At 50.0% G+C, this 26,892-nt stretch overlaps 1 protein-coding gene across 3 annotated transcripts in view; it reads left to right on the top strand.

Moving 5' to 3' along the window:
- nicn1 (nicolin 1) overlaps window positions 1-26,892 on the top strand; it is a 102,477-nt gene that overhangs the window by 7,058 nt on the left and 68,527 nt on the right. For 2 of the 3 annotated variants that reach the window (XM_038810805.1, XM_038810804.1), the window contains exons 2-3: window positions 3,716-3,852; window positions 26,056-26,256. In XM_038810805.1, coding sequence (XP_038666733.1) covers window positions 3,721-3,852; window positions 26,056-26,256 — 333 coding nt within the window. In that variant the 5' untranslated portion in view covers window positions 3,716-3,720. Of the gene's footprint in view, window positions 1-3,715; window positions 3,857-26,055; window positions 26,257-26,892 lie in introns of all 3 variants that reach the window. The other variant, XM_038810807.1, reaches the window with a different exon arrangement.

Below are 26,892 nucleotides of genomic sequence, written 5' to 3'. Positions count from 1 at the left end.
TTTTCTATCCACTAATTTCTAATTTATTTATCATTTACTCGCTGCCCCTCAGTGCCACCATCCAAAAGCACTGTATTTGTTTTCAGATGATTGCTGAAGACACCCATCTTTTCCTCAACACCACCTCTCTTGACTGCCTCAGGTTTGCTAAATTACCAGACTGATTATCTAACATTCAGCACTGGATGAACAGAAATTTTCTCCACTTAAATATTAGGAAGATATTGTTTGCAGTTCCCACTCCAAACTCTGTTCACTAAATCCTCCCCTCTCCATGGCAACAATCTCAGATTAAGTCAGTCTATTCTCATCCATTTGACCTAATATGAGCTTCCAATATCATATTCAACAGTCATGAAGACTGACTCTTTTCCACCTTCATACCATCCCTTGGCATTATTGGAGCTAGTACAGCGAAGAGCCACTAGATTGGTCTCTGGGACAGGATGATGTCCTCTGTTCAGAGGCTGAATAAATGGGCCGATATTTTCTGCAGTTTAGAAGAATGTGAGGTGATCTAATTGAAACTTTAAAAATTCTGAAGGTATTTGATAGGATAGATACTGAAACATTGCTTCCTCTGGCTGTGAAATCTAGAACAAGAGGGCACATTCAGAATAAGAAAGTGATCATTTAGGGCTGAGAGGAAGAGAAATTTCTTCATTCAAAGGTTGTGAATCTTTAGAATTCCCGACACCAGAGTCTTGGGGATGTGGCATCACTGAATGTATGTAAGGCTGAGTTGACAGATCTTTGGTGTCTAAGGAAAGAAAGTGATATGAGGACCAGACGGGAAAGTGAACTTCAAACCTAAGATCAGCCATGATGTTGAATGGCAGTGCAGGCTCAACAGGCCACCTGGTTTTCTGCTCCCGTTTCTTATATTCTTGTGTTGATTCCCTTATTTCCCCTTTTATTATTTTTGTCATTATAATTTTTGTTCCATGGATGTGAAATGGATATTATCTTTAGGTCAAGCAGGAGAGAGAATGTTGCAAATTGCATTTGATGCTAGTGTTCGAACAGGAGAACTCAAGACGTTGTGGCACCCGAGAGATGGGCTGGGACTCTCTTCAATTGGTTGGCTGGTGGCTAATGAATTGGCCAAGAGGCCATATTCTGCCCAGTAATAAGAGGTGATTGTGTCCGACTCGAGTGGCATGGTCTTCAGGGACCGAAGGAAAGCAGTTGGGTCCTGGACGGTGAAGAAGAAGGAGCTGTGAGTGCCTGCTCTCGATATCTCTCTCCCTCTCCAGAAATGTGGTGAGAGTATCTGAATGAATGAATCTAGAGCGAAAACCATTGCAGACTGCGAACAAAGACCTCAACCTGAAAACTTTCTTTGAATGAAAGTCTGTTTAAAGACAGCCATCTAAAACAAATACTTTTTTTCCTTTTGCTTATTATTTTTCATCCCTCTGTTCCCCTCTGTACCTCGTGTATACGCGCGTGTGTGTGCATAGAGAGTGAGGGAAAGTTTAAAGTGGGGGAATTAGACAATAGCTAACCAATTGTATTTGCTGCATATTTCATTACAGTTCCTGTTCTTAACAAAAAGTAATTGCGTTTACATTGACAAACCTGATGACTGTAATTATTGGGCAGCCAAGGGCCAAAAACATTTTTCTAAGAATTATTTGTTAATTCATTGTGTTGTCAAGTGGAGGCAGGAATTGATCGTCCACTAGACCAGGCTGTGGTAACATATGTCACCCTGCCTCAGCACATTTGCTGCTGAAATCCTCATTCATGCTTTTGTTCTGTTTTCTTATCTTTTAACTTGACCATTCCAACAACCTCCTAAATAAAAGCAAATTACTGCGGATGCTGGAATCTGAAACGAAAGGGAAAATGCTGGAAAATCTCAGCAAGTCTGGCAGCATCTGTAGGGAGAGAAAAGAGCTAACGTTTCGAGTCTGATGCCTTTGTCAAAGCTTTGACAAAGAGTCATCAGACTCGAAACGTTAGCTCTTTTTTCTCCCTACAGATGCTGCCAGACTTGTTGAGATTTTCCAGCATTTTCCCTTCCCAACAACCTCCTAGCTGGTCCCCCACATTCTACTTACTGTAAACTTTGAGGTCCTGCAAAATTCGGCTGCCAATGTCTTGACATCAAGTCCCATTCACCTATCACACCCCTGTGCTGACTGAATTACATTGACTCCCAGTCACTCAGCATCTTCATTTTAAAATTCGAATCCATGTTTTCAACTACCTTCATGTTCAATACACTGTATCACTGCACCCTCCTCCAGCCCCGCAAATCTCCAAGGTATCTATGCTCCTGTAATTCTGGCCTCTTGAGCATCCCCAGTTTTAATTGCTCCAATGTTGGTGGCTGCGCCCACAATTGCCCAGATCCTAAACTCTGGAATTTCCTCCCTGCACTACTCTGCTCGCTCCCTCACTTTCCTCCTCTAAGTTACTGCTTAATATCTGCCTTATTGACCTGGCTTTTGGTCATCTAATTTAATATCTCCTCATGCGGCTCAGTGTCTTATTTTGCTTCAGAATTCTCCTTGAACCATCAGCCATGATCGGATTAAATGGTGGAGCAGGCTCAAAGGGCTGAATTACCTACTTCTGCTCCTAATTCTTATGTTCCTATGTTGTGCTCGCATGGGTTTCGCCCCCACAACCCAAAGTTGTGCCTGGTAGGTGAATTGGCCACTCTAAATTGTCCCTTAATTGAAAATTATGAATTGGGTACTCTAAATTTATATTGAAGAAAAATGTTCCTATGTTGTATAGTGCCTTGTCATGTCTTATTACGTTAACTGTGCTACACAAAGACATGTGAGTTATTATTCGTTAATTTATTAGAATAATGGCCCATAACGTCCCCAGCAACAGATTTGCTTCCGTCTCGGAAGTTACTTCCAACCTTGACTCTCATCCGGGTGAACACCCCACAACCCAACCTGACCTCCCCCTCCACCCGCTGAACTGACCCAACTGCCACCCCCCCCATATCTGATACCCACATATCCGACCTCTGCGATTCTTTTGGACTCCGGCGCTGGACTCAACAATGCGCCTAACTCTCACCTAGCCTGAATGAGGAAGGTTGGGCCAGATGGGCGCAGATGAATTTTAGCACAGGTAAGTAGGTACAGATTGGGAATCCAATGCTGACTGCCAGTCCAGAGACACATGGCCCAATAAAACATCACTGTAGCAGAAGTGTATTTTTTGTAGACTGTTCATTTTGTTTTTTTTTAGATAAATTAAGAGTACCGAATTATTTTTTTTCTCCAATTAAGGGGCAATTTAGTGTGGCCAATTCACCTATCCTGCACATTTTTTTGGGGTGTGGGAGTGAGACCCACGCAGACACTGGGAGAATGTGCAAATTCCACACACTAATGACTTGGGGCCAGGATTGAGCTCGGTCCTTGGTGCAATGAGGTAGCAGTGCTAACCACTGCGCCACCATAAGGCCCAATCATAACTTCTTTGTAAAAATGCCAATGTGTGTTATAACTGAAATTAGCTTTTCGTTGCATTCATGTCAGCTCCATTATCTCCAGCATGCTTTATACAATATTTGATAGAGTCTCCTAAAAAAAACTAGAAGCTTAGAATTCCAATTGTGAACATCTTCCAACTCGAGTGGTTTGATATCCTGAGGCACTATTCAATTACAGTGTTTCTCCCACTATTTCACTGACCATTTAACTGTATCTAACACCATTTTCCTGTTTCATTCACACAGCTAAAATGGCAGATGAGAGCATTGCTTGTATAATCAAAAGTCCAATTGCACTGCAGGCTGGCGATATGAAAACAGACTTGGCAAAACCCGGAGTGTTTGTTATTGAGGTGACTTTTCCACGGGAAAGAATCGTCAATGTATGTGAGTTCCGTGCCTCTCAAACATATTCATGATTAAATGCAAAACTCAAAATGGAAATATTACCACTTTTTTTACTCCATATTAAAGTATATAATCAGTATGTTGTGCTCAAATATCTAAGTTACAGTCTCAGTGGTTAACAAAATTAGATAGTTAACAAAATTAAAGTGACAAACCTTGATAGGTGATGTACATTTTAAAGGATGTCTTGAAGAGAGACACAGTGGTTTAGGGTGGAAATTTGACAGTACATAGGACGAGATAGCTGGTAGGGCAAAGGAATGGGCAATGCAGAGGAGGAGAGGGTTCAGAAAAGGGGGAATGCAGAGTTGGAATGGGTTATAGAGATGGGAAAGGATTAATGGCTCTTGCAAGCTTGTGGCAATAAGTATTTAAAATGTTGTCTAGTGTTTAATGCTTAGGGTCGAAAAAGAAAAAAATCACTTGAACCAATTGATAACAGAAGAACATTGGACATACGGCACAGAAACAAGCCATTCAGCCCAACCAGTTCACGCCAGTGTTTATGCGCAACTCTGATGTTCTCCCACCTTTCCTCACCTTAATCTAACATTGTAACCCTCTGTTCTCTTCTCCTGCATGTGCTTGTCCAGCTTCTTTTTAAATACAATTATATCATTCGCCTCAATCACTCCCTGTATGCTCTGAATTCTCACCACTCTTTGGGTCAAGAAGTTTATTCTGAATTCCATATTGGATTTCTTGATTACTATCTTATTTTGCTGTCCTCTAGTTACAGATCTTCTGGTTTCTGGTTGGTCGTACCTCGGAGATAACCCATAAGATGCGCTGGGGGTCCCAGCCCAAGAATCCGTGGGAATTGCCTGGGGAGTTTCAACTTCTGATGGGAATCCCCCTGGATCTAGAACCCTCCAAAACATTTAGAGTCAGAGACTTTGATGGTACAGACTCACTTAGCAGAATAGTTACCCAGGAAAAGCTAGAAGGTTGAAAATCAGTTCTAACTCCTGGTTAATCAAACTACTGACCCTCCCTGACTCCCCACTGGACCCATCGATTACCCCCTTCGCCCCCAACAGCCCCAATTCCCAACTGCCCCCTGACCACCCGACAGCTCTTCCGTTTGCTGAATACACCCCTGACCACCAAACGGTACCCAAACCCCTCACCCACCCACCCACCTGCCATCCTATCCCCTCACTCACTTACCACTCTCCATAGTTTGCCAAAGTGGCTTTGAGACATTTAATCTTACTGGTAAATGGCAGCTAGTTCCATAAACAGGGAGCGTGGCTTGATTTCCCCCAATGCTCTTACACTCCAAGAGTAGAACTTCAGGAGCAGGCACGCTCTCAGGAGCCCCGGCTCAGAAGCCCCAGGCAAGAAATGCAGAGCTCCAATGCAAGTAAATAGGAGCAAAGTGACAATCCAACAGTGATTGCCACTATTTAGTAGATTCAGGCCTTTCTTTCTGTATCCACGCTATCAAAGCCTTTCCTCAGTTTTTTTTAATTTAGAGAACCCAATTCTTTTTTTTCAATTAAAGAGCAATTTAGAGGGACCAATTCACCTACCCTACACCTCGGTTTGGGTTGTGGGGGTGAGACCCGCGCAGACACTGGGAGAATGTGCAAACCCCACATGGACAGTGACCCGGGGCCAGGATTGAACCCAGGTCCTCAGCGCGGTGAGGCAGCAGTGCTAACCACTGTGCCGCCCTGGCCTTTCCTCATTTTAAAGATCTCTTAAAGATCACTCCTCAGACATTGTTTTTTCAGAGAAAAGAGACCCAGCAATGAATCCTTTCCTGATATGCATATCCACACATTTCTGGTATCATCCTTGTAAATGTTATCTGCATCCTCTCCAGTGTATCTCTGTCCATTTAATAATATGGCGACCGACTTCCGGTTGCGGTGATGCGGTGCTGGTTGGACTTTTCCCCTTGTGGGAACACATCCACTGTGCTTATCTGCCGGTGGATGGACTGGACCAGGAGTGGAGCGGTCAAAAAATCAGCTTTGGAGCAGAGAAAGGTGCGAGGCAGGAAAAACAAGATGGTGGCGGCGGGGAACCGGCAACATGGCAGCAAGAGCTGCTTCAGAGAGCTGAAGGCTGAGATCCTGGAACCGTTAAAGGCCTCGCTGGACAAGCTCACGGCGACTTAGACGGCTCAGGGTGCAGAGGTCCGAGAGCTACGCAAAAGGCCTCGGAGAGCGAGGATGAACTCCTGGGCCTGGCAGTGAAGGTGGAGTCGCACGAGGCGCTCCACAAGAAGTGGCTAGTGACTTTCGGTTGCGGCTATGCGGAGCTAAGCCGCACGTTCGGCAGCTCCCGCTATTTAGGGACTTTTGGGCCGAATTGAGGGCCCCAAACGGCGCTGTTTTAACGCATCCCGATGGGGGAAGGTGTCTGGAGGAGCTTTCCACACAATTTATGGTGCTCACCCGGAGTGGGAAGAAGGAAGAAGCTGCAGCAGCGCCCCAAAAAAAACGGGGGAAGAAGAACAAAATGGCGGCCGGCGGGACACCCGAGGACTGGTGGAAGTGGGCGCAGGAGCAGCAGGCCTATCTCCTGCGTTGTTTTGCGGAGCTGAAGGCTGAGTTGCTGGACTCCATGAATGCAACTACAAACAAGCTGCTTGGGATCCAGGCAGCCCAGGAGGTGTCTATTCAGGAGTTGCAGCAGCAGGCCGCTGAAAGGGAGGAGGAGGCCGTGGTCCTCGTGGGGAAGGTGGAGTTGCACGAGGCACTTCATAAAAAGTGGCAAGACTGCTTGGAGGAGCTGAACGTTCGCACGAGGCGAAAGAATTTGAGGATCCTGGGCCTGGCGGAGGGGCTGGAGGGGTCGGACTTTCCGGTGTATGTGACTACGATGCTGAACTCGTTGATGGGAGTGGGGTCCTTCCATTTGCCCCTGGAACTTGAGGGAGCTCACAGAGTGATGGCCAGGAGGCCCAAGGCAAATGAGCCCCCGAGGGCGGTGCTGGTGCGGTTCCATCGATTCCGGGACCGGGAGTGTGTGCTGCGCTGGGCCAAGAAAGAGAGGAGCAGTAAATGGGAGAATTCGGTAGTGAGGATCTACCAGGACTGGAGTGCGGAGGTGGCTAAGCGGCGGGCCGGGTTCAACCGGACAAAGGCGGTGCTTCATGCCAAGCAGGTCAGGTTTGGAATGTTGCAGCCTGTGGGTGACATACAAGGACCGGCACCATTACTTCGAGTCCCCGGAGGAGGCGTGGGCCTTTGTACAGGCGGAGAAGCTGGACTCGAACTAGGGTCTGGGGACATACTATGGCCGTTGCTGTTTTCGCTGTTGCTGTTTTTTCAACTTTTTTAACTTCGACATGTGTGGTTTTTTCTTTTTGCTTTGTTTACGGGTGGGTTTGTCTGTTGGGTATGGTTGTGGGTTAGGTGGGGAATGTTGGGGGTTTGTGTTTTATATGTTCTCTTCTGTATGGGGCTAGGGTTTGGGGTGAAACTGGATGTTGGGGAACTGCGTTAGAAGGGTGGGGTGTGGCAGTGTGAAAGCGCGGGCTTTCCTCTGGTTTCCCGCGCTGCAGGGCAGGGGGGGTGGAGTTGGCGGTGGGGGCAGGGCCTCTACTGGTCTTCTTTCCCGCGCTGAAGCGGTGCCAAGGAGGTGTGGCAAGAGGGGGATGACCCCATGCCGGGAGGGGATGGGCGTTGGCGGGAGCTGCCGGGGTCAGCAGAAGTCAGCTGACTCAAGGAAGTACTATGGAGGGTGCGTCGCGGGTGGGGGGGGGGATACCGGGTTGCTGCTGGAATGACCAGGAAGGAGCTGGTGAGGGCCGAGGGGAAGAGGAGAGGCATTATCGCCATGGGGAATGGGTCGGGCGGGGTGTGCTGGCCTGGGGCGAACATTTGATAAGCTATGGCTAGCCGGCGGGGGAGGGGGGCGGGTTGCCCTCTGATCCGGCTGATTATCTGGAACGTGAGGGGGCTGAATGGGCCGGTTAAGAGAACCAGGGTATTTTCTCATCTGAGGGGGCTGAAGGTGGACGTGGCTATGCTCCAGGAGACCCACCTGAAGGTGGCGGACCAGGTTCGTCTGAGGAAGGGGTGGGTGGGGCAGGTTTATCACTCAGGATTGGACGCGAAGAACCGGTGGGTGGCGATTCTGGTGGGGAAGAGGGTGGCGTTCGAGGCGGCTGAGGTGGTGTCGGACAAGGAGGGCAGATATATCATGGTGAAGGGTAGGCTGCAAGAGAGAAGGTGGTGCTGGTGAATGTATATACCCCGAATTGGGATGATGCGGGCTTCATGAGGCGCTTGTTGGGCCGCATCCCGGACCTGGAGGCAGGGGGCCTGATCATGGGGGGAGATTTTAACACAGTGCTGGATCCCACACTGGACCGGTCCAGTGCAAGGACGGGTAGGAGACCGGCGGCGGCCAAAGTACTGAGGGGATACATGGACCAGATGGGAGGGGTGGATCCCTGGAGGTTTGGGAGACCAAGAGCGCGGGAGTATTCCTTTTTCTCCCATGTCCATAGGGTTTATTCCCGGATAGACTTTTTTGTCCTGAGCAGGGGATTGATTCCGAGGGTGCAGGATGCCGAGTATTCGGCCATAGCGATTTCGGACCATGCTCCGCACTGGGTTGATCTGGAGATGGGGGAGGCGCGGGACCAGCACCCGCTCTGGCGCCTGGAGGCGGGGATGCTGGCGGATGAGGAGGTGTGTAGGAGGGTTCGGAGAAGCATTGAGGGGTATCTGGATACCAATGATACGGCGGAGGTCCGGGTGGGGATGGTCTGGGAGGCTCTGAAAGCAGTGATCCAGGGGGAGCTTATCTCCATCCGGGCCCACAGGGAAAGGAGGGAGAGGAAGGAGAGGGAGAGACTGGTGGGGGAGCTCCTGGATGTGGACAGGAGATATGTGGGGGCACCGGAGGAAGGGTTGCTGGGGGAACGGCGCAGTTTGCAGGCCAAATTTGACTTGCTGACCACCAGAAAGGCGGAGACACAGTGGAGGAGGGCGCAGGGCGCGGTATATGAGTATGGGGAGAAGGCGAGCAGGATGTTGGCGCATCAGCTCCACAGGCGGGACGCGGCTATGGAAATTGGTGGAGTGAAGGATGGGGGTGGAAATGTAGTGCAGAAGGGGACAGAAGTAAACGGGGTCTTTAGGGACTTTTACGAGGAACTGTACCGGTCAGAACCTCCGATGGGGAGAGAGGGGATGGAGAGCTTCATGAACAGGCTATGTTTCCTAAGGGTTCAAGAGGGGCTTGTAGAGGGGCTGGGGGCGCCGATAGAGCTGGAGGAGCTAGTCAGGGGGATTGGACAAATGCAGTCAGGTAAGGCCCCGGGGCCGGACGGGTTCCCGGTGGAATTTTACAAAAAGTATGTGGACCTGGTGGGCCCCCTGCTGGTACGAGCCTTCAACGAGGCATGGGAGGGGGGGCTTTGCCCCCAACGATGTCGCGGGCACTGATCTCTTTGATCCTAAAGCGGGATAAGGACCCCTTGCAGTGTGGATCATACAGGCCTATCTCGCTCCTCAATGTAGACGCTAAGTTGCTGGCGAAGATCCTGGCCACCAGGATAGAGGATTGTGTGCCAGAGGTGATACACGAAGATCAGACAGGATTTGTCAAGGGGCGGCAGCTCAACACGAATGTGCGGAGACTGCTAAATGTTGTCATGATGCCGGCAGTGGAGGGGGAGGCGGAGATAGTGGTGGCGCTGGACGCAGAGAAAGCGTTTGATAGAGTTGAGTGGGGGTACCTGTGGGAGGTGCTGGAGCGGTTTGGATTTGGGGAGGGATTCATCAAATGGGTGAGGCTGCTCTACGCGGCTCCGATGGCAAGTGTAGTTACAAATGGAAGGAGATCGGAGTACTTTAGGCTATATCGTGGGACCAGGCAGGGGTGCCCCCTGTTCCCCTTGCTCTTTGCACTGGCGATTGAACCTCTGGCTGTGGCGTTGAGGGAGTCAGGGAAATGGAGGGGTTTGGTGCAGGATGGGGAGAAACATCGGGTATCGCTGTATGCGGACGACCTGCTGTTGTATGTGGCGGACCCAGAGGGGGGAATGCCAGGGGTGATGGAGCTGTTAGCGGAATTTGGGGGCTTCTCGGGCTATAAGCTAAATTTAGGAAAGAGCGAGGTATTTGTAGTGCACCCGGGAGATCAAGAGGAGGGAATTGGGAGGCTCCCTTTTAGGAGGGCAGTGAAGAGTTTCAGGTACCTGGGGGTGCAGGTGGCCAGGAGTTGGGGAACTCTCCATAAGCTTAACTTCACCAGACTAGTGGAGCAGATGGAGAAGGAATTTAAAAGGTGGGACATGGTGCCGCTGTCGTTGGCGGGTAGAGTGCAGTCCGTCAAAATGACGGTTCTCCCGAGGTCCTTGTTCCTCTTCCAGTGCTTGCCCATCTTTATCCCTAGGGCCTTTTTTAAAAGGGTGACCAGCAGCATCATGGGCTTTGTTTGGGCGCATGGCACCCCGAGGGTGAAGAGGATCTTTTTGGAACGGGGTAGAGATAGGGGGGGGGGCTGGCGTTGCCCAATCTCTCGGGGTACTACTGGGCGGCCAATGTGTCGATGGTGCGCAAGTGGGTGATGGAGGGGGAGGGGGCAGCATGGAAACGGATGGAGAGAGCGTCCTGTGGGGATACGAGCCTGGGGGCCCTGGTAACGGCGCCGTGGCCGCTCCCTCCCACGAGGTATACCACGAGTCCAGTGGTGGCGGCTACCCTCAAGATTTGGGGGTAGTGGAGGCGACATAGGGGAGAAGTGGGGGGCTCGATGGAGGCTCCGTTGAGGGGGAACCATAGGTTCGTCCCGGGGAACATGGATGGGGGATTTCATGGTTGGTACAGAGCGGGCATCAGACAGCTGAGGGACCTGTTTATCGATGGGAGGTTTGCGAGCCTGGGGGAGTTGGAGGAGAAATTTGGGTCCCCCCGGGAAACATGTTCAGATATCTGCAGGTAAAGGCATTTGCTAGACGGCAGGTGGAGGGATTCCCTGCGCTTCCCGCGAGGGGGGTGAGGGACAGGGTGCTTTCAGGGGTCTGGGTCGGAGAGGGGAAGATATCCGATATCTACAAGGTTATGCAGGAGGTGGAAGAGGCGTCAGTAGAGGAGCTGAAAGCGAAGTGGGAGGGGGAACTGGGGGAACAGATCGAAGATGGGACATGGGCTGATGCCCTGGAGAGGGTTAATTCTTCCTCCTCGTGTGCGCGGCTTAGCCTCATCCAATTCAAGGTGCTGCACAGGGCCCACATGACTGGGACGAGGATGAGTAGATTCTTTGGGGGTGAAGACAGGTGTGTCAGGTGCTCGGGGAGTCCAGCGAACCATGCCCATATGTTCTGGGCATGCCCAGCACTGGAGGAGTTCTGGAAGGGGGTGGCGAGGACGGTGTCAAGGGTGGTAGGATCCAGGGTCAAGCCAGGATGGGGACTCGCGGTTTTTGGGGTTGGGGTGGAGCCGGGAGTGCAGGAGGCGAAAGAGGCCGGTGTGCTGGCCTTTGCGTCCCTAGTAGCCCGGCGAAGGATTTTGCTGCAATGGAAGGATGCAAGGCCCCCGAGTATGGAGACCTGGATCAATGACATGGCGGATTTTATTAGACTAGAGAAGGTCAAATTCGCCCTAAGAGGATCGGTACAAGGATTCTTCAGGCGGTGGCAACCTTTCCTCGACTTTCTGGCTCAACGATAGGGTACTGGGACAGTAGCAGCAGCAACCCGGGGGGGGGTGGGGAACGAGGACTATGTTTGTTTATTTTACTCAAATTTGATTTATTTAATTTTAATTTATGGTTAAGTTCTCTTGTTGGGGTTGGGGGGTGGGGGGGGATGGGATACATTTGTTGATACGGTTTGGGGGGTGTTATGGTTGTTATGGGGTAGTTTGTTACATATTATTGTTTGTTATATTTTTTTATATTTTCTGTAAAAAAATTCCAATAAAAATTATTTAAAAAAAAAAGAAGTGGCTAGCAAGGATGGAAGAGATGGAGAACCGCTCCCGTCGGAAGAACCTGCGGATTCTGGGCCTCCTGGAGGGGCTGGAAGGTTCGGATTTGGGGGCCTACGTGGCCGTGGTGCTGAACTCGTTAATGGGCGCCCGGTCGTTCCAGGGGCCCTTGGAGCTGGAGAGTGCCCATCTGTTGAGGAAGCCCAGGCCGAATGAGCCACCGAGGGCAGTGCTGGTCCGTTTGTACCGCTTCGTTGACCGTGAGTGTGTGCTGAGATGGGCGAAGAAGGAAAGGAGCAGCAAGTGGGAGAATGCAGAGATCAGGATTTATCAGGATTGGAGCGCGGAGGTGGCGAAGAGAAGGGCTGGTTTCAATCGGACGAAGGGAGTGCTTCACGGGAAGGGGGTGAAGTTTGGCCTGCTACAGCCGGCTCGCCTCTGGGTCACTTACAAGGATCGCCAGCTCTACTTCGATTCCCCGGAGGAGGCCTGGGCCTTTGTCCAGGCAGAGAGGTTGGACTCGAACTGAGGACTGGGGGGCTGGGGAATGATGTACATAGTCCGGAGGCTTTGTCCTCCTTGGTATCCTTTCGTTTTTATTGGTTGTGTTTGATGATGCCTTTTTGCTTTTTGGCTTTTTGGGGCTGTTATTTATTTATTTGGGTGCTTTCTACTTTTTTCACTGGTGGAGGGCTGGGGAGCTGTTCGCGGTCCTGCTGGGTCATGTGCCTGTCTTTTTCCCGCGTGGTGGGTCTGGGGGGGGCGGGGTTTGGGATGGAAGCGCGGGTTTTCTTCCCGCGCTGGAGGAGCAGTGGGCGGGGCCGGCACTGGGAGGGGGGAATGGTGGTTGTGTTACATCGGGGGGGGGGGGGGGGGGGGTCGTTGGGGTGGTGGGAGCAGCCGGGGTCAGCAGGAGTCGGCTGACTTACAGAAGTACGATGGAAGGGGTTTCGCAGCTAGGGGGGCTGTAGCTTGGGGGGGCGGGTGTACCGGGTTGCTGCTGCAGGGGCCGAAGGGGAACTGCTGGTGATGGGGGAGGTTGGGGGGGGGGTCTACCACCGTGGGGAACGGGCCTGGGGGGTTCTGCAGGCACGTGGTGAGCCGAGGGAGATCTATGGCTGACCGGCGCAGAGGGAGGGGGAGAACCCCCCAGATTCGGCTGGTCACATGGAACGTGAGGGGGCTGAATGGACCGGTGAAGGGGTCCCGTGTCTTGGCGCATTTGAAGGGGCTGGGAGCGGACGTGGCTATGCTCCAGGAGACGCACCTTGAGGTGGCGGATCAGGTGAGGCTGAGAAGAGGCTGGGTTGGGCAGGTGTTTCACTCGGGGCTAGATGCGAAGAATCGAGGGGTGCCGATTTTAGTTGGCAAGAGCTTGTCGTTTGTTGCGCCGAGTGTGGTGGTAGATACGTAATGGTGAGTGGTAGACTTCAAGGGGAGCGGGTGGTTCTGGTCAATGTGTACACCCCCAACTGGGACGATGTGGGCTTCATGCGGCGAATGTTGAGCCGGATCCCGGACCTGGAGACGGGGGCCCACCAGCTCCGGACGGCTTGATCTTGGGAGGAGATTTTAATACTGTGTTGTATCCAGCTCTGGATCGTTCGAGGTCAAGGACAGGCAAGAGGCCGGCGGCGGCCTCAGTGCTGAGGGGGTTCATGGATCAGATAGGAAGGGTAGAACCTTGGAGGTTTTTGAGGCCAGGAGGTAGGGAGTTTTCCTTTTTCTCCCATGTCCACAAGGCTTATTCCTGAATTGACTTTTTTGTCCTCAGCAGGGCGCTAATCCCGAGAGTGGTGGGAGTGGAGTATTTGGCGATAGTCATATCTGACCATTCTCCGCATTCGGTGGACCTGGAGCTGGGGGAGGGGAAACATCAGCGCCCGCTGTGGAGGTTAGATGTGGGGCTTCTGGCAGAGGAGGAAGTATGTGGGCGGGTCCGTAGGGGTATAGAGGGGTATTTGGAAGCTAATGACAACAGGGAGGTGCAAGTTGGGGTGGTCTGGGAAGCGCTGAAGGCAGTGGTTAGAGGGGAGCTGATATCTATTCGGGCGCACAGGGAGAGGGGGGAGAGTGTTGAGAGGGAGAGGTTGGTGGAAGAAATGGTAAGGGTGGACAGGAGGTATGCGGATGTCCCGGAAGAGGGGCTTTTGAGGAAGCGTCGCAGTCTCCAAGCGGAGTTCGATATACTGACCACCCGGAAGGCAGAGGCGCAGTGGAGGAGGGCGCAGTATATGAGTACGGGGAGAAGGCAAGTCGGATGCTGGCCCACCAGCTCCGGAAGCGGGAGGCAGCGAGAGAGATAGGGGGAGTCACAGATGCAGGAGGGAACCTGGTGCTGAGTGGTAGGGACATTAATGGGGTGTTCAGATCCTTTTACGAGGGGCTGTACCAGTCGGTGCCCCCTCGGGAGGTGGGCGGGATGGACCACATTTTGGATAAGCTGGAGTTCCCAAGAGTGCAGGATGAGCGGGTGGAGGGTCTGGGGGCCCCAATCGAGTTGGGAGGAGCTGATGGAGGCGCTGGGGAGCATGCAGACAGGGAAAGCACCGGGGCCTGACAGGTTCCCAGTGGAGTTTCATAAGAAGTTCTCAGAGCTGCTGGGCCCGCTGCTTGTGAGGACCCTGAATGAGGCGAGGGAGGGGGGGCTTTGCCCCCGACGATGTCTAGAGCAATAATCTCACTGATCCTGAAGCGGGATAAGGACCCCCTCCAGTGTGGGTCTTACAGGCCGATCTCGCTCCTCAACGTGGACGCAAAGTTGTTGGCTAAGATACTGTCCAGGAGGGTGGAAGGTGTGGTCCCGATGGTTATCCATGAGGACCAAACGGGGTTTGTGAAGGGGAGGCAGCTGAATGTCAATGTGCGGCGGCTTCTTAATGTCATGATGATGGCGTCGGCAGATGGGGAGGCGGAAATAGTAGCATCGATGGATGCGGAGAAAGCTTTTGATAGGGTGGAGTGGAGCTACCTGTGGTAAGTGCTGAGGGGGTTTGGGTTTGGTGAGGGATTCATTAGCTGGGTGAGGCTGCTGTATAGTTCCCCGGTAGCGAGTGTGGTGACGAATGGGAGGAGGTCGGAGGACTTTTGGCTGTGCCGGGGGACGAGGCAGGGGTGCCCCTTGTTTCCCCTGCTCTTCGCGTTAGTGATTGAGCCCTTGGCCATGGCGCTGAGGCATTCGAAGAACTGGAGGGGGATTGTGCGGGGGTGGGGAGAAGCACCGGTTATCGCTGTACGCGGATGATTTACTGTTGTCCATCGCGGATCCGGCGGTGGGGGGGGATGCCAGAGGTGTTGAGGATACTTGGGGAGTTTGGTGAATTTTCGGGCTATAAGCTCAACGTGGGGAAGAGTGAGCTGTTTGTGCTGCACCTGGGGGACCAGGAGAGGGAGATAGGAGAGCTCCCGTTGAAGAGGGCGGAGAGGAGCTTTAGTATCTTGAGGTCCAGATAGCTAGGAGCTGGGGGGCCCTGCAGAGGCTAAACTTTTCGAGGCTGGTGGAACAGATGGAGGAGGAGTTTAGGCGGTGGGATGCGCTGCCACTTTCTTTGGCGGGTAGGGTCCAGTCAGTTAAGATGACGGTGCTCCCGAGGTTTTTGTTTCTCTTCCAGTGCCTCCCGATATTGATTCCGAAGGCATTTTTTAAGAGGGTTAACAAGAGTATTCTGGGGTTCGTGTGGGCGCAGAGGACCCCGAGAGTGAGGAAGGTATTCCTGGAGCGAGGCAGGGAGGTAGGCGGTTTGGCGTTGCCCAACTTGTGTGGGTATTACTGGGCTGCGAATGTGGCAATGATTCGTAGGTGGGTGATGGAGGGGGAGGGTGCCGCATAGAAGAGGTTGGAGGTGGCGTCCTGTGTGGGTACGAGTTTGGAGGCATTGGTGACGGCCCCGTTCCCACTCCCCCCGGCAAGGTATTCTACGAGTCCAGTAGTGGTGGATTCCCTCAAAATTTGGGGGCAGTAGAGGCGGCATAGGGGGGAAGTGAAGGCCTCAGTGTGGGCCCCGATACGGGACAATCACCGGTTTGCACCAGGGAGAATAGATGGTGGGTTTTTGAGTTGGCATAGGGCAGGCATCAGGCGGATTGGGGACCTTTTCCTCGTTGGGAAGTTTGCGACTTTAGAGGAGTTGGAGGGGAAGTGGGTTCTGCCCCCTGGGAATACTTTCAGGTATGTGCAGAATAGGGCGTTTGTTAAGCGGCAGGTGGTGGAGTTCCCGCTACTGCCACCTGGGAGGGTGCAGGATAGGGTGCTCTCGGGGACGTGGGTCGGTGAGGGTAGGATTTCGGCAATTTATCAGATGATGCAGGAGGAGGAGGAGGCCTCTGTGGAAGAGCTGAAAGCGAAGTGGGAGGAGGAGCTGGGGGAGGAGATCGACGATGGGACATGGGTGGACACCCTGGGGAGGGTGACCTCGTCCTCTTCTTGCGCACGGCTCAGCTTAATTCAGCTGAAGGTGCTGCATAGGGCGCACATGACTGGGGCCAGGCTGAGCCGGTTCTTTGGGGGAGAGTTCCTTGTGGGAGGTGTTCGGGAGGCCCGGCAAACCACACCCACATGTTCTGGGCGTGTCTGGCGTTGGAGGGGTTTTAGAAGTGGGTGGCGGGGACCTTGTCCAAGGTGGTCGGCTCCAGGGCGGAACCAGGCTGGGGGCTTGCCATCTTTGGGGTAGCATCGGAGCTGGGAGTGCAGGAGGCGAGAGAGACCGGTATCCTGGCCTTTGCGTCACTAGTAGCCCGGCGTAGGATTCTTTTACAGTGGAGGGACGCAAAGCCCCCGAGCCCGGAGGCCTGGATTAACGACATGGCCGGGTTCATCAGGCTGGAGAGGGTCAAGTTTGCCCTGAGGGGGTCGGTACAAGGGTTCTTCCGGCGGTGGCAGCCCTTTCTCGATTTTATGGCGGAGGGTTAGAGGGTGGTCAATCTCAGCAGCAACCCGGGGTGGGGGGGGCAAGGGGGGTGGGCTAGGGGTCTGTTAAGGGGGTTTGTTTTTGCGACTATGTTTGCTACTTTCTTTTTTCTTGTATTATTAATTTATTGCTTTGTATTGGGGGGGGGGGGGTTCTTCTTTCTGTTTATTTCTATACCTTGTTTATTTGATTGTTGGGAGACAATTTGTTGTTGAAAAATTTGAATGAAAATTATTTTTTTTTAAATAATATGGCGACCAGAACTGCACACAGTAATCTAAGTATAATCTAACTAAGAGTTGATACAGGTTCAGAATAACTTTCCAACTGTCCATCTAGAAATAATTTCTAGTGCTTGTTTCCCTTTTTGATGGCCTTGAGAACCTGTAGTGTAACATTTAGTGATTGATATATTTCTACCGCAAGAGCCCTTTGTTCCTCCACCCCAGCCAGTAAACTAATAACAGGGTGGCACGGTAGCACAGTGGTTAGCACTGTTGCTCCACAGTGCCAGGGTCCCAGGTTCGATTCCTGGCTTGAGTCGCTGTCTCTGTGGAATCTGCACATTCTTCCTGTGTCTGTATGGGTTTCCTCCCACAAGTCACCAAAGACCTGCTGTTCGATGAATTGGACATTCTGAAAACTCCCTCTGTGTACCCGAACAGGCGCCGGAATGTGGCGACCATGGGATTTTCACAGTAACTTCCTTGCAGCGTTAATGTAAGCCTACTTGTGACAATAACAATTATTATTATAAGTGACCTCTCCATTTCCTCCTATCAAGAGATATTGAGGAGATTTTTTAAATATTTATTCATGGGTGGTGGGACTTCACTGTCCAGGCCAGTATTTTTTTAAAAAATATTTTTATTCTCCTTTTTCACAATTTTTCTCCCAAATTTACACCCACCAACAGCAAACAATAATCAACAACAAATATATCAAACCCCATAACAATAACAACAATCCCATCCTCCCCCAACCCCCAAACATCAGCCCGCATGTTGACATAAACAAATGACAAAAAAGGAATCAAGGATTACCCATAGCCATCTTTAACACACATAGCCACCACCTCCCCAACTAATGTTCAATGTTATCCAGTTCTTGAAATTGCATAATAAATAGTGCACATGACTTGTAGAACCCCTCCGAGCTTCCCCTCAGTTCGAACTTAACCTTCTCAAGGGTCAAGTATTCCAACAGGTCCCCCCGCCACGCCAGGGCACAGGGTGGAAAGGCCGCTCTCCATCCCAGCAGGATCTGCCTTCGGGCGATCAACGAGGCAAAGGCGATGATATCTGCCTCCACACCCGCTTCCAACCCTGGCTGGTCCGACACCCCGAATATGGCCTCCCAGGGACTGGAGTCTAGTTTCACGCATACCACCTTGGAAATTACCCAAAACACCTCCTTCCAGTACTCCCCTAGCTTTGGACAGGACCAAAACATATGAACGTGATTAGCCCCCCCGCAATGCACACACACATCTTCTACCCCTTCAAAGAATCGGTTCATCCTCGCCCTCGTGAGGTGTGCTCTCTATACCACCTTCAGCTGTATCAGCCACAACCTTGCACACGAGGTGGAGGCATTCACTCTCCGGAGCACCTCACACCAGACCCCATCCTCTATAAACTCTCCCAACTCTTCCTCCCACTTTGCTTTGATCCCCTCCAGTGGTGTCTTAACCTTTTCCAACATAGCTCCGTATACCCTGACGCTGCCCGCTTCTCTAGTTCCTCTGCCGTCAGCACCTCCTCCAGCAACGTGGAAGCCAGTTCCTCAGGGAAGCTCTGTATCTCCTTCCTGGCAAAGTCCCGAACCTGCATATATCTAAACACTTCTCCTGCTCCAGCCCATACTTCGCTGCCAGCTCCCTCAATCCTGCAAATCGAACCCCGAAGAAACAAATCGTTTAGGGTCTTAATCCTCTTCTCTTCCCATTTCCGAAAGCTTCCGTCCCACCTCCCTGGCTCAGATCTGTGGTTCTCCCGAATCGGCATATCCCTTGACCCTGCCCCTAACCCGAAGTGTTGGCGAAACTGTGTCCACATTTTCAATGAAGCTATTATTACGGGACTCCCTGAGTATTTCCCTGGAGCTATCTGGAGCGGCGCTGTTGCTCGTGCTTTCAGTCCCGACCTCCTGCACAAACTTCTGACCCACTGGGAATCAACCCCTCTGACCCAGTTCCGCACCTTCTCCACATTCGCCACCCAGTAGTAGTACATCAGGTTCGGGAGACCGAAACCCCCTGCCTGCCTTCCCCTCTGTAGCAGCATCTTCCTCACTCTGGCTACCTTCCCACCCCATATGAACGAGGTAATCCTTCCCTCAATCTCCCTGAAGAATGACTTAGGCAGGAAAATGAAATGAAATGAAAATCGCTTATTGCCACGAGTAGGCTTCAATGAAGTTACTGTGAAAAGCCCCAAGTCGCCACATTCCGGCGCCTGTTCGGGGAGGCTGGTACGGGAATTGAACCGTGCTGCTAGCCTGCCTTGGTCTGCTTTAAAAGTCAGCAATTTAGCCCAGTGTGCTAAACAATCGGTAGGCATTGAAAAATAAACAGTAATCGCGGCAACACATTCATTTTAACCACCTGTACCCGACCTGCCAGTGACAGAGGGAGACCATCCCACCTTGCCAGATCGGCTTTCACTCTCCTCAGCAAACTAGAAATGTTGTACCTGCGAAGCCTTCCCCACTCCCAGGCAATCTGCACCACCAAATACCTAAAGTGAGTCCCTGCCCTACGGAATGGCAGCCACCCACCCCTGCCCCCACCCCCGGCCGAGACACCACAAAATACTCACTCTTGTCCAAGTTCAGCTTGTACCCTGAGAAAGACCCAAATACCCGCAGTAACTCCAATATTCCTCCTATCGACGCACTCGGTTCCGACACATACAACAGCAAGTCGTCGGCATATAAGGACACCCTATGCTCTATCCTACCCCCCCCCAACACTATTCCTTTCCATGCTCCCGAACTTCTTAATGCGATGGCCAACGGCTCAATTGCAAGTGCAAACAGCAGGGGGGACATAGGATGTTCCTGCCTCGTCCCACGGTGGAGAGAAAAGTATCTCAAACTGATATTGTTTGTGCGGACACTCGCCTTCGGCTCCTTATTTAATAGCTTTACCCAGTTCACAAATCTTGGTCCAATCCCAAACCGCTCCAGCACTGCCATCAGGTACCCCCATTCCACCCGATCAAACGCCTTCTCGGCATCCAATGCCACAACCACCTCTGTTTCCTTCCCTTCCGCCGGTGCCATAACGACGTTCAGGACCCTCCTAATATTCGAAAACAGCTGCCTCCCTTATCCCTTTTAAGCAACAGTGAAATCGATGCCTGCCCCAAGGTTTGTGGCAGCACTCCCTTCCCTTTCGCCTCTTCAAATATCCCCACCACCAGGGGTGCCAACTTATCCTTAAATTTTTTATAATATTCCACCGGAAACCCATCCGGCCCTGACATCTTCCCCGACTGCATCCTCCCAATCGCATCTTTTATCTCCTGCTCCAGTATTGTTCCTTCTAATGTAGCCCTGTCCCCCTCCCCTAGCCTCGGGTACTCCAACCCATCTAGAAATTCCAGCATCTCACGGTCTCCCCTGGGTAGCTCTGACCTGTACAACCTCTCGTAGAATTCCTCAAAAACCTTGTTAATCAGCTCCGGAGCTACCACTAACTTCCCGGCCCTATCCCTTACCTGAAGAATTTCCCTTGCCACTGCCTCCCTCCGGAGCTGACCTGCTAACATTATCTCCATGTTCATAAACTGCACCCCTTGCTCGTCTCAGTTGGCGCACCGCCTTCCTGGTAGACAGTCGGTCGAAGCTCGCCTGTAGTTCCTTCTATTTTCCAGCTTCGCTGGGTCCCCATCCTCTGCATAACTCCTATCTACCTCCAACATCTCATCTATTACCCTCTGCCACTCCAACCTCTCCTTTTTGTCCACCCTGGCCTTGAACAAAATTACCTCACCCCTTACTACCGCCTTTAGAGCCTCCCAGACGACTGCCTTCAACATTAATTGCACATCCCTAATTGCCCTTCAGAAGGTTTGGTGAGCTGCCTTCTTGAACCGCTGCAGTCCATCTGATGTAGATTCACCTATAGTGCTGATAGAGAGGAAGTTCCAGGACTTTGGCCCAGCGACAGTGAAGCAACAATACATTTCCAGGTCAGGAGGTGAATGGCTTGGAGGGAACCTCCAGGTGGTGGTGTTCCCGTGTGTGTGCTGCCCTTATCCTTTTAATGTTTAGTTGCTGTGTATTTAGAAGATGCTGAATAAGGAGACTTGGTAAGTTGCTGCAGTGCATCTTGTGGATGGTACACATGGCTGCTCCTGTGCATCAGTAGTGGAGGGAGTAAGTGTTTGTGGATGTGGTGTAAATCAAGAGGGCTGCTTTGTCTTGCATGGTGTTGAGCTTCTTGAGTGTTGGAGCTGCGCACATCTTGACATGTGCCTTGTGGATGGTGGACAGGCTTCTGGAAGTCAGGAGTTAATCGCTGCAAAACACGTAGCCTCTGATCTATCCTTGTAGCCATAGTATTTATATGGCTTATCCAGTTCTATTTCTGGTCAATGGTAACCACCAGGATGTTGATAGGAGTTGATTCAGCGATGGTAATGCCATTTAATGTCAAGGGGCTATGGTTACACTCTTGTTGGAGATGGTCATCCCCACTTCTGACCTTATGACCAAAGGAAGGTTGATGAAGAAGCTGAAGGTGGTTGGCCCTAGGTCGGGCACTACTTTGCGGAACTCCTGCATTGATGTCCTGGATCTGAGACGAGTGAATGGCTGAGTATCAAGGTTAATACACCATAGTTACAGACTTTGATTGGATCAATTTGGTGCAAACCCTAAACTACTGTCGTAGTTGGCAACTCTATGAAATATATTAGCAAAAATCCTTGAAGCTTTTTGTCCACCTTCAGAACTGGGAATTGAGGGCGAGGAACAGGAATTTTTAAAGGGAGGATAAGAACTTGAAACAAAGGCTGACCTTTGATGTTCTCTGTTGTTGGGAAAATGCTATTTTTTAATCTGGAGCATTTGTTTGTAATGTGATTGAATTGTAAACTGTCGATCAGTGGTGGACCACATACGGCCCATCTGGGTTCTAAGTTAGGCCCACAATTCATTTTATAGACCGTTGCCCACATCTAGGGTTGCCACATTCCGCTGATATCTGCGTAATTTCTTTCCTCCCAATATGATTGAAGTGATATGCACGCAAAGCATAAGCAAGTGAAGTGAGGTGGATGCTGATGTGAGAGCCGTGTGCTCCCTCTGTGTCCAAAGTGTAAATATTTATTTTGTTTTTACCACTTGAAGTTGATGAGAGTTCTAGCTCTCTTGCTGACCATCTTGAAATTGTGACCCCTAGTCACTGACTTACCAACTAGTGGAAACGGAATATCCTTCTTTACCCTGTCAAAATTGTTCAGAATTTTGAACACCTCAATAAGGTCACCTCCTAATCTTCTCTGCTCTATGGAGAACAAGCCCAATTTCTCTAATCTTTTCTTGCGTCTAAAATTTCTCTTTCCTGTTATAATTCTCGTAAATCCCCTCTGCTTTCTATCTAGGGCTTTGACAATGGGATTTAAACTTGCAAGGCAGGGGGTTGGGTTGACTAATACGCCTAGTTTTAGAAGTACCAGTGAGGGCAAAAGAGAAGATGGGGAATAGGGAAAAGGAAGTGAGCGAACGCTTGAGTGTTGACTGTGAATAAAGAAATGGTCACCTCCCAAAGTGCAAGGAAGAGATAAGGGCAGGGTTAAATTGTTTGTATATAAATGCACGGAGTGTAGTGAACAAAATTGGGCAACTGGAAGCAGAAATTGCTCTGGGGCATATGACATAGTAGCATTGACAGAAACGTGGCTCAAGCCAAAACAGGACTGGATACTTTACATCCCAGGTTGGAAGATTTTTAGTAGAAAAAGGGAGGAGCTGTTGCAGTTATGGTCAGAGATAGGATCATAGGATTAGATTGGATTTTGTTTGTTGTCACATGTACCATGTATTTTTCTGTGAACAGCTCAACAGATCATTAAATACATGAAAAGAAAATACATAATAGGGCAACACAAGGTGCACAATTTAACTACATAACACCGGCATCGGAAAAAGCATACAGGGGTGCAGGGTTAATCAGGTTAGTTCATAAGAGGGTCATTTAGGAGTCTGGTAACAGCGGGAATAAGCTGTTTTTGAGTCTGTTTGTTCGTGTTTTCAGACTTTTGTATCCTGCCTGATGGAAGAAGTTGGAAGAGTGAGTAAACCAAGTGGGAGGGGTCTTTGATTCTGCTGCCCACTTTCCCCGGGCAGCGGGAGGTGTAGATGGAGTCAATGAATGGGAGGCAGGTTTGTGTGATGGACTGGGCGGTGTTCATGACTCTGAAGTTTCTTGCGGTCTTGGGGAGCAGTTGCCAGATACAGCCAGATAGGATGCTTTCTGTGGTGCATCTGTAAAAGTCGGTAAGAGTTAATGTGGACATGCCAAATTTCCTTAGTTTCCTGAGGAAGTACAGGCGCTGTTGTACTCTCTTGGTGATAGCGTCGGCATGGGTGGACCAGGACAGATTTTTGGAGATGTGTACCCCTCGGAATTTGAAGCTGCTAACCATCTCCACCTCGGCCCCGTTGATGCTGACAGGGGTGTGTACAATACTTTGCTTCCTGAAGTATCATAGTCCTTGAACAAGATGCATTTCCTGAATTAGAATCTATATGGTTAGAGGTGAGAAACAAGTGAGGTACATACCCATGGGAAATAAATACGGGTATCCAAAGCTAGAGTACCCTGGATGACTAAGGATATTGATGATAAAATAAGGAAGAAAAAGAGGCATATGACACATGCGGAATAATAATAGCAATGGAAATAAGGAAGAGTACCTCAAATGCAGGAGAAAGGCAACGGCTGGAATAAGGAAGGCTAAGAGGAAGCATGAGGAAAGGATGCAGGCTTTGCTAAAACAAATAGCAAAATGTTCTTCAAACATTAATGGTAAAAGATTAGCGAAGGACAGAGTGGGGTCCATAAGGGACAAACAGGGTAAACTGGCCACTGAAGCAGAGGGTATGGCAATGGTACTAAATGAGTACTAAATCTATCTTTACCAAATTAGAGGACGGTAACAATGGCCCAGTTGAAAATGTGGGTGTGGAACAACTGAGCAGTATAGTGATAGATAGAGAACAGGTGTTAAAAAGGCTGGCAGCAGTCCAGGTAGAGACGTCGCCAGCCCCGGATGGGATGCATCCTAGATTGCTGAGAGAGGTCAGAGAGCATATTACATAGCCATTGACAGAAATTTTCAAGGCCTCTCTGAACACAGAATTAGCCCTTGGAACTGGAGAATTGCAAATGTGACACCGTTGTTTAAGAAAGGGGTAAAGGATAACCCAGGAATTCACAGACTTGTCAGCTTGATATCAATAGTGGGAAAATTGATGGAGGCCTAATACGGGATCAGAAAAAAAAAGTTATACTAGACAGACAACATGGCTTTCTTTGTCAAGGGCAGGTAATGTCTGATAAATTTAATTGAGTTCTTTGGTCAGGTGATACAGGCAGTGGATGAAGGTAATGCCTTGGATGTTGTATATTTGTACTTTCACAAAGCATTTGATATGGTGCCACATGGAAGGTTAGTTTGAAAATTAAAAATGTTTGAGATTGATGGGTCCTTGGCAACATGGATTAGAAGTTGGCTAAGAGATAGCAGAGGGTAGGTAGAGATGGGCATTTCACAGACTGGAGACGAGTTGAAAGGTGTTCCCCAGGACTCATTGTTGGAACCTTTGCTTTTTCTGATTTATATAAATGATTTAGAAGTGGGTGTTGAGGTAAAAATCTCTAAATTTGGAGATGATACTAAGTTGGGGAGAATAGTGAATTGTGAGGGTGACACTAAGTGACTTCAGAGGGGCATTGACAAGTTGGCCAAATGAGCAGAAACTTGGCAATGAATTTCAATGAAGCGAAATCTGAGGTAATGCATTTTGGTAGAAGAAACATGGGTAGACAATATAGGCTCAATGGTACAACTTTGAGGGGCATACAGGAGCAGAGGGACCTCAGGATTCAAGTGCATAATTCTCTGAATGTGACCATGCAAGTTGAAACAGTTATTAAGCAGGCTTAGAGGACCTTGGATTTATAAATAGAGGCATAGAGTATAAAAGCAAGGAAATTATGCTCCACCTCTACAAATCATTGGTCAGGCCTCATTTGTAATATCGTGTTCTTATTTAAAGAAGGATGCTAGAGCCCTGGAGGGAGTGCAGAGAATATTTACTGGAATGATACCAGGAATGAGGAATTTTAGACGCGAGGAAAGACTGGAAAATTGGGCTTGTTCTCCTTAGCGCAGAGAAGATTAAGAAATGACTTATTGAGGTGTTCAAAACTATGAACAATTTTGACAGGGTAAAGAAAGATACTCTGTTTCCACTGGTTGGTATGTCAGTGACAGGGGTGGTCATAATGCCAAGATGGTCAGCAAGAGAGCTAGGAATGAAATCTCTTTACTCAGAGTTGTTGGAGTTTGGAATGCGCTGCCTGGGAAAGTGGTGGAGATTTAAAAAGAGCGCTGGATAAACCGATTAATTTAGAGGGATACGGAGATAGGGCATGCAAATGAGACTAGCTAGGTAGCTCTTTTGGGAGCCGTGCAGACACGAGGGGTCAAATGGCCTCCTGTGCTGGAAATAAAAAACAAATCCTTCCTTAAATAAGGTGCACAGAACTGAACATAATACTCCAAATATGGTCTGACCAATGATTCGTAGAGGTATCGCATCACTTTCTTGCCTTTATACTCTCTGCCTCTGTTTATAAACCCAAGGATCCTATAAGCCTTAACAACTGTTTCAATTTGCCTGGCCATCCACCATCAGAGAATTATGCACTTGAACCCCAAGGTCCCTCTGCTCCTGTACTCCGATCACAAGTTGTACCATTGAGCCTTTATTTTTTTCCATGTTTCTTCTTCCAACGTGCATCACCGCACATTTCTCTGCATTGAAATTCATCAGCCTGGTGCCTGCCCATTTGGCCAACTTGTCAATGTCCTTCTGAAGTCGTTCAGCGTCATCCTCACAATTCACTACTCTCTCTAACTTTGTATCATCTGCAAATTTTGAGATTTTCTCTTATATAAATAGAAGAATAATCTTAACCATTTCAGATTTATGACAATTTCCTTTGATTGGAATGTTCCAGTCTTTTATATAAATCGTCTTTTTCAGAATATTTATCTTCTTTAATTTGAAGAACTTGTCATTTCACCCATTCAGCTGTCTCTTAACTCTGCATTATATTTTCACTGACCAGCTTCAGACAATTACATTTAAGAATTATTATACCGCTTTCTTAACTGTACGTCTTCAACGGCGAGTGACTACAGAGGGTGTTGAAATGGCTGTTGACAGGAAGCTGTTGAAATGGAAGACCTGCATCCGGAACATGTGTCTGATGCCCAATCCCCACACTGAGAATGGATCACAGAATTACTTTTCCATCTCGAGAGATCAGGTCAGGTTCAACTGTAAATTTGTTTGATTAAACAGACTGAATATTCTTATTGTTTCATCTTAACTATTTGATACTTAAGCTACTGCACATCAGATGGTTGGAAATTTCACTTGAGCTGTTCGTAGTACACCCAGGGGACCAGGAGAGGGAGATTGGGGAGCTCCCTTTGAAGAGGGCGGAGAGGAGGTTTAGGTACCTGGGGGTACAGGTAGCTAGGAGCTGGGGGGCCTTACACAGGTTTAACTTCATGAGGCTGGTGGAGCAGATGGAGGAGGAGTTTTAAGAGGTGGGATGTGCTGCCGCTCTCCCTAGCGGGTAGGATCCAGTCAGTCATAATGACGGTGCTCCCGAGGTTTTTGTTCTTGTTCCAGTGCCTCCCTATCCTGATTCCTAAGACTTTTTTCAGGCGGGTCAATAGGAGCGTTATGGGGTTTGTGTGGGCGCAGAAGACCCCGAGGGTGAGAAGGGTGTTCCTGGAGCGGGGCAGGGATAGGGGGGGTTGGCGCTGCCTAACCTCTGTGGGTACTACTGGGCCGCCAACGTGGCGATGATACGTGGGTGGGTAATGGAGGGGGTGGCATGGAAGAGATTGGAGGTGGCGTCCTGTGTGGGCGCGGGTCTGGAGGCGCTGGTGAC

This window comes from Scyliorhinus canicula, chromosome 11 (assembly GCF_902713615.1).
Source record: "Scyliorhinus canicula chromosome 11, sScyCan1.1, whole genome shotgun sequence".
Classification (NCBI taxonomy): Eukaryota; Metazoa; Chordata; class Chondrichthyes; order Carcharhiniformes; family Scyliorhinidae; genus Scyliorhinus; species Scyliorhinus canicula.
Note: the sequence above shows the minus strand (reverse complement) of the source record. Positions and strands in the feature narration are given on the sequence as shown.